General features: G+C 53.4%; 1 protein-coding gene across 3 annotated transcripts in view; it reads right to left on the bottom strand.

The window, feature by feature from the left end:
- Positions 1-7,742, bottom strand: part of EVL (Enah/Vasp-like) — a 103,788-nt gene extending 96,046 nt beyond the window's left edge. For all 3 annotated transcript variants that reach the window (XM_077780983.1, XM_077780982.1, XM_077780981.1), the window contains exon 1: positions 7,705-7,742. In XM_077780983.1, the coding sequence (XP_077637109.1) occupies positions 7,705-7,727 (23 nt within the window). In that variant the 5' untranslated portion in view covers positions 7,728-7,742. The remainder of the gene's footprint in view (positions 1-7,704) is intronic.
- Between the last annotated feature and the right edge of the window lie 243 nt (positions 7,743-7,985).

The raw sequence follows: 7,985 nt of genomic DNA on the forward strand, positions 1-7,985 counted from the left end.
GAGGGCGGCCAGTGTCAGGGAGCACACAGCAAGACCAGCCCCGGCACGGGGCAGGCGCCGACCTGGTGACTGGCGTGCAGACAGTCCCCCTCGCTTGTAGACGGGTAAGAATGAACTCCTAACAGCCGAAGCGACTGGCTGTGAGGTTACCGAACCCAGGAAAGGCCGCAAACCAGCATGAGTTCAGTCCAGACCAAACGCTGCAGTCCCTGCAAGCCATGCGTGCCACACACCTGGACCCACGAGTCCCACGGCACGTGCGAGCACGTTTCTGGACCCGGCGCTCCCAACCTACCGAAGCTCCCATGGGGCCGTCACTTACCCTCTCTGAACCACATCTCTGTGAACAAAGTATTATCTCTATTTTCCGGGCGCACACACGAGATCCGAGTGAAGGGAAGCGTAACACAGTATCCCCAGGGTTCAGGGCTCCCAGATCCCCCAGATCACGCTCTTCCTGCAAACTCTAACTGGACGTGTGCATCGGCATCACCGGCAGAGCCTGCAGGCGTGCCCGTGCCCAGGCTCCACGTCTGCACAGCTGGGCTCGGCGGGGCTGAGGTGCAGCCGGGGCGCCGGGTCGGGATCGCGATGGGCACCCCCAGTGAGAGCGGTCGCATGGAACCCTCAACTTGAGGATCGTCAGAAGCGTCTCCTGACGGCCGGCAGAGCCCCTGGGCTCAAATGTCCCGTCACACGTACACCAGCTGCTTCTCGTTGGAAAGGTGTCACCACTGTGTTCTCGACTGTGACCCACTCCGCCTCCCCCCACAGGGTAGCCCCTGTAGGTCACACACTGTACTGTCCCAGGCAGCCCACGCTAGCTCGCCGGGCACCTTGTTCTTACAGAGGCTCCGGAAACACAGGGGACGCACAACAGTGACACGTGCCTGTGGACCAAGTACGGAGGTACCGAGGGGACGTCCACACCGGGGCTGGACTCTGGCTGTGCTGTCCTAACTGGACAGAAGGCACCAGAACCTCAGTCCGCCAATGGCAAGGAACTCGGTCTCCCGTGAGTCTGCGAGCCAGCAGAGCCGGGGTCCCTGAGCTCCGCACGAACACTACAGGGCCTGCTTTCTGGGACTCTGGAGTCTGCACCCTCGGCGGGTGGGAGGCGAGGTTCTCTGTTCTTAGGGTGTCAGGCCTCCCTCCTGGCTCATGTGCAACTTCCGGTCCAGAATGGGGGTCTAACTAAATATTTTGTTACTTAAGGGAAATGAAAGAAATTAATTTGTGGAGTGTCTCCTGAGGCCGATGCCAGATGCTTGGTGTAAGTAATCTTATTTCATCAACACCGCAACTCTGGGAGGTGGGTAATACGCCCATTTTGCAGAGAGGCAAACTGAAGCACAAAGGGCCTAAGTAAGTTGCTGGCGGGAGCGAGACTAGCAGGGAAGCAATGGCACCAGCAGCGCCTCCCTCAAGTGTCACATACACCTTAGGGGGAAAAGGCCTCACCCCTGCAAGGCAGTGACCGTCAGGGCAGAGATGTCGCCAATGGTGAGGAAAGGACAAAACAGATTCAGCTGCTCTGAGAGGGAGAAAAATCTCTTCTCTTCGGCTTTCATCAGGCAAAGCATGGCTGGGGACACACACCGTACCCCACACCCATGTCGGCCCCCAGGCTCCTGAGCTGCCCCTGCCTTATTTTCTTCCGCCCAAACCCCACACTTCTCTCCGACTCCCTCAAGAGACGCCTCCTCCTGAAAAGTCCCCTTTATTTTTAAAAATTTTTTTAACATGTATTTTTGAGAGGCAGAGAGAGACAGAGCATGAGTGAGGGAGAGACAGAGACAGGGAGACAGAATCTAAAGCAAGCTCCAGGGTCTGAGCTGTCAGCACAGAGCCCGACGTGGGGATCGAACCCACAAACCGTGAGATCATGACCTGAGTCAAAGTCAGACGCTTAACCGACAGACCCACCCAGGCGCCCCTCCCCGCCCCCAAAAGTCCCCTTTAATTCTCAGTGCGGCAAAGTCGCATCCTTCTCCTGAGCATGCACATCCCTCATCAGCGTCCTAAGAATTTATCCTACATTCCGGTGTTTGTCTTTGGCTACCTCACCTCATGCTTTTGGTGCTGGTTCAGCACCTTTTCAGGACAGTAAATTTCGGCAGGAAGGCCTGAAGATTACACATAGGTCACATATTTGCATTTTCTACTAGGGCTTCTATTTAGTAAATGTTCAGGAAGTGTTTTTGCAATGAATAGTTAACCCTCATTGCCAAAAGGCCCTCCCTCCTTCCAAAAGATATATGCCGAGTCTTTGAAACCTACACAGAGATACTTTTCCAAGTACCCTAAGTCACCAGCAAGAATCCTCGGGACCCAGGACGGTATCCTCTTCCCCATTCCTCTGCGTAATGAGTCCAGTTAAACTTTTTCCTCTAAGTTTTGTTCTCAAGTGTTTAACATAAGACACTACTAATATGCTAAGCAAAGAGAAATGAGGAATGGAAATCCGGACTGTTTCAAAAAGTAGCATCTGAGCCAGTTAAATGTTAACTGATTAAGCTTCCACAGATTCTAAAATATAAAATATGAACATTATAGCAAAATCTTGTCATTTATACACTATTTCTTCCCTATATATTATCCTCAAAGTAGCCCTTTTCCTAGAAGCGAAATAACTAAGGCCTAGATAAATCCAGTGACTTGCCCAAGGTCACATTGAAGTTCACATTACACAAACTGAAGCCAAGTCTTTGGACCCCAGATCCACGGCACTGCCTCTCTGTCAGCAAAACTCAGCAACAATCGCAACACTTATTTAATAATGGAGGACAGACTGCTAGTTTAAAATGTGTCTGCTTTGCCACCATAACAGCAAAATTGTTTCCCAAAATAACATTTTGCTTGTGGCCAAACCCGAAGGGAAACTGTCCGTTCAGTGCAGTCTGTCTGTCCTCCTCTCCTGCGCCACTCTCCTCTCCCTCAGCGCTCCGCCCTCCGCTACTTCCTCCAACCGGATGCTCCCACTACCACCTGTTAAAGACCCACACAGCCGTGCATTCGCATCGATCCTGGGGGAGCAGAGACCGTGTGGTCATAACAAGCTCCTCGCGGTCAGGGACTGAGACTTACATAATTTAGATGATTTTAACCTACAGTATCAGTCTGGCGGGCATTTCCCAGCCCCTCCTAGATGAGAGCCGACGGTACGCTAGGGGTTGGTGGTGATGCAGGATGACTCAGATACGTTCCCTGACCTCCAGGAGCCCAAGGTGCAGGAGGCAGAAAGACGTGGGAAGGGGTGTGTGAAAAAGAGAGGCGGGGCCGCCACTGAGCAAAGACCCCAGGAGACACGGGCGCAAACCATGTAGGCATCTGGAGGAGAGGCCAGGGGAGATGGGCCAGGCTGAGCAGGCCCTGCGAGATGCCCCAAGAGCTGGGGCGCCGGCAGGCAGGTGGGAAGCCCCTGGAAGGTTCTGAGCACTGGGCTGACGTGACCTGACTTGATATTTTACAACGAAAAAGAGCTGAAGAACCAGGAGCACGAGGACAAGGCAGACGGGAAGCTTGGAGGCAGTTACACGGCCACGACGGGGGCTGCGCAGGAGACGGCGGAGGCAGGGGCCAGGCCACGGCGGGGGCTGTGCGGGAGACGGTGGCAGTGTGGACCAGGCCGGCAGCGCTGGAGACGCTCAGAAGTGCTGGGACACGGGGCATGCTTTGGCACAGGGCTGACAGAACTTCCCCGGATGGCTCAGACATGGAGTGGAGGGGAAGGAATGGAGTCAGGGATGACTGAGCCACCAAAGGAAGGCGGGGCTGTGGAAAACCGGAGAAGTCATGGCTTAGGACAAAATACAAGAAAGGTGTTAGAGGTGTTAAGTTTGAGATGCCGGGTAGACTTCTGGGTAGCAGCACCAGTCCGGGGAAAGGTCTGGGTGGGAGAGATGGGCTTCAGGCGTGCCCAGATCCGCGAGCCTCTGTTTTGTTTTACGCTATGTGGGTTACCGTTGCCAGGGGAAAGGCAGCCAGCGGCCTCTGGGACACCACAGGCACCGTCCCCATCCCTGCCCAGCCCTGTCTCCATCTCGTCGGTGAGCCTCACGTGCTCGCCATAGTGTAAAAGCCACTGTAGCTAAACATCTCTTTTGCAGATTGCAGGGCCAGGGAAATGAGAGGGGCCAGGCTGGCTTAGGCTCTGGACACTGAGTGGGCTGTCCTGGCTTCCGAAGTTCAGGACTTCCCGATACCACTCATTTTAACCCATTTCCATTACTCCAGTGAAAGAGCAAGAGAAGTAAAAACATTTCCCAAGACTAGATATAAATGTGAATTAAGAAAGAGCTGGGTGGAGTTTGAACCTCCCGAGTTTGAACCTCAATGCTGCTGTAACATTTTACTTAAAAAATAAAATAAAGCACAACAGACTCAGAGTCTGTGACTGACATGTTCCAACTGTGGATTTTAGATCATGGGGCTGGAACACCACATTCCTTCTAGAAATAAATCGGAATACGTATCAGGAATTCTGAGAAACAGTGGTTTCTGATTTGGGTTCCATTCTCCCTTGTGAGATTATAGAGCCAAAAATCACATATAAAAATGTTTATTCTGGGGGTGGGAGGGGATGTGGTCGCCGCTCAGAGTCTGAAGTGGAAGGAAAACCATAGTCCTCCCCAGAGCGGTCTCTGGTGCTCAGTAGTGCTCAGAAGGCAGTCTCTGCGGTGTGGTAACTGTAAATGTTTACTAAACTATGGATTCCGTACACTTCTCACGTAGGAAGTCTCTTTAGGAAGGTAAACGTGTAAGTGAAGCGTGTCTCCCGCAACGGCCAGCTAGCACAGCTTGCCTGGTGTCAGAACAGTCTTGAAGCCAACGGCAGGCAAAACCTCCCCTAACCGTCTGGAAAATGCCGGCCCAGCCCCTCAAGCTCTCAGATTCTGCAACCCAGTGGGTTTGGCCCGAGCCAAGCATGACAACGGTCAGCACATTCTAGAGGGACAGCACCTGCAGAGATCCCTTATGACACGTGAGTGGAGCTCTGCCACTCCAGCGGCCGGGCCGGGGTGCGCCGAGGACACACCGCATGTTTCTCAGGAGGTCAGCAGCAGGCTTTGCGACAGGCTCCTCTGAGCCGGCACACTCGGCGGCACTGTGGCCGCAGCACCAGGCCTGCGCTGAGCCAGCCCGATCACTTGCTTGTTTTCCCTTCCTTGTTAAACCTTCTGAAAATGAGCGGTGTCAACTGCTTACTGAGGACTTACTGTGCACCAAGCATGTCAGGCACAGAGGGGTCAAAGTTAAAAACATGGGATGCCGGAAAGCTCTCAGGGAACTCCTAGTAACTTACTGGGGAGTGGCGGTGTGTGCATGCGTCCCTGTGAGCATCGCACTTCCTTCTCACAGTGGACGTGGCCATTGTGCCATCGGGGTTGCAGCGTGTGCATGGGGGAGACCCATAAACGTGCGTCACGAGTGCACAGAGCTGCCCCGGGGCCTCTCCTCCACCATCCACACAGGGAAAGGGCGCCACGGCGCCAAGAGCAAGTTCATGCCCTCTCATTTGCTGCTAATGGCGTTACAGACTTCCTTAGAGAAAATACACACAGAAAGTGATGACTATAAAAGGTGAAGAGGCTTGCCAGGTCCATACACGGCAGGAACCAGGCTATACACTCGGTTTCACCCCCCCCAACCCCCAGGAGGAGGGGCTGTTGTGACGACACTGGTCATAGCTTAACCTCCCATGAGCACGCCCCCTTGGGTCCACCTGCCTGAACCGGATGTGCGGCTTCCGGCTCCGGACTGCTTTCCTACCTGGACCTCCCCGCCTTTGCCTCAGACCTCCATCCTCAATAACGGCAGCGTGTCTACCTTCCCCAAGCCCACGGTTCTGAGGGTCTGCTCCCCGGACCTACAGCATCACCATCACCTGGGAACTCGTCAGGACTGCAGACCCTCAAAGCCCAGCCCACACCTACTGGGTCGGCAAAGCTCTTTGGGGCCAGCTTGAGTGAGGCTGGAAGCACAGGAACAGACCTCCCTTTTCGGGTCTACTTTCCACAGACGGCCCCACCTTCTCAGCCCAGCAGTGCAGTGGCCTTCAACCTGACCCCGTTCCAACTGCTGAGACCCAACTTTGGGGCTAGGAGCTTGCCCAAGTGGGACGAGGCTCACCAATACATATGCCTCTTCCCTAAGTAGGAGAGGAGGTGACCGGCTCCGAGCTCTGTTCAAGGTGGTTAGCTAAGGCTTACTCCATCTAGAATAAATGCTAACAGCAAGATACGAACCTCACAGCTGTATTACTTTCTACAATCTGCGAAACTCCTCCGTAACTCTCGGAAGGATCAGAAAAGCTAATCTTCAAACAGGGATCAGATCCCGGGACTCCGAATTCATTCTCTATGGACCTATGTACTCTAACATGTCAAGCACAAAACAAATTATTGTTAGTTATCTAATGGAGCTACCATAAAACGGTAAATTCCGGCCACCGTGTAAGGGCACAGTCCCCGCGTCCCCAGAGCATGCTGCCACATGGAAAGAATACCCTCTTCAGCAGCCCAGCCTACTAGAAATAACGCAGAAACACTCTCTTAAACAAAGGAGAACTTCTAGATCCAAAGCTCCAAGTTTACTGAAAGGGCGGGGACACCCCTTCCAACCCTGCTTTCCTTCCTGCAGATCTGGTGACCCTCTGTCATCCACTCTCTCGATTTTGAGGAAAAGGTCTCTAATTTCCTCTTACAGATAATGAAAGGTGGTTATTCTATTATCATCTTAATGTCTATTGCAGCAACCCCCGGGAGGGAAGAAAAGGTCTGCAGAGAGAGAACCGGGGTTCCCACACAATCACGCCCCCGCCCATCGATACGGTATTTACGCTCCGTTCTAAAACACACTGAAATTCCATCTGAGAAAGGAGAGACTGCCGGAGGGTAGGGACAGACACACACAGACACACTCTCTTCCATATGTTCCAAAAGGTGGAAACGTGCACACGAATGATCAGATCCTCCCATTCCGCCTCCTTTATTTTCATTTCTCAGAAACTCTCTCTGTTGGAACATCCCTTCCCACATCCGTGCCCAGGGACAGATCCCCAGAGAAGAGATGGAGGAAGGAGAAGGACTGATTCACAAAAGACTCATTTGGAGCATCGACAATTACAGCAGCTGAAACGCTTCCGAAAGCAGAGGAGGACCCTGCTAACAAAACACGGTCAGGGCACTTCCCAGCAAACTCCCCAGGCACGAGATTACTATTAACAATGAGGGGGGGAAATCAGAGCCAAAATCAAACCTCAACTAAGCAGACAGACCTGCAGGGTTTTTCATCTTCACGGCTACCAGGAACATTTTTTAAAAGAGCGGTGGACTCCGTGAGTTTGACAAAGGAGGAAAAACAAAAGAGAGCAAGAGACTCCTGGATAAAGAGTTGCTATTCTGCATTCATAACTCCACACCCTCCACAGCAGCGCAGACGAGGCTCAAGGTGGGGTCCCCGGCAAATGTACGCACGAGCACACCCCTTCGCCCTGCCGCACTTGGGCGTGCAGCAGACACCCCCGACCTGCACCACCTCTGCGCCTCCCACCCCCGTGACTGGGATAGAGCCCACCGGAATGCGGGAAAGAGCCGTTTTGGGGGGTGAGAACCAGCCAGAGCCCGAGCTGTCATTACACAGCAAAAACCCAGCGAGAACAAAAACCCAGCAGCAGGCTGATGTAGGAAGCCCACGACGTACCTGAATTCTTCAAATGCAAACATGACCTAGTCAGAGACAATGTCCTTAGATTGTCTGGTGGCCGTTTGGGTTCGGAGGACAACCATTTAGTCAGTCGGATGGTGCAAAGTGCAGAAAAAAGAGGCGGGGTCTCCCCCCCCCAATATTCGAAAGTAAAAGGCTTTCTGCAGACAGGGGCCTGCGGCCTCCAGCTCCACCAGCTGCCGACAAGCGGCAGCGAACAGGGGAGGCAGCTAGAAACCATGTGATCATTCCAGCAAGCCTGATTAATGCAGTGTGTG

The sequence above is a fragment of the Crocuta crocuta genome, unplaced genomic scaffold (assembly GCF_008692635.1).
Source record: "Crocuta crocuta isolate KB4526 unplaced genomic scaffold, BGI_CrCroc_1.0 scaffold299, whole genome shotgun sequence".
Classification (NCBI taxonomy): domain Eukaryota; kingdom Metazoa; phylum Chordata; class Mammalia; order Carnivora; family Hyaenidae; genus Crocuta; species Crocuta crocuta.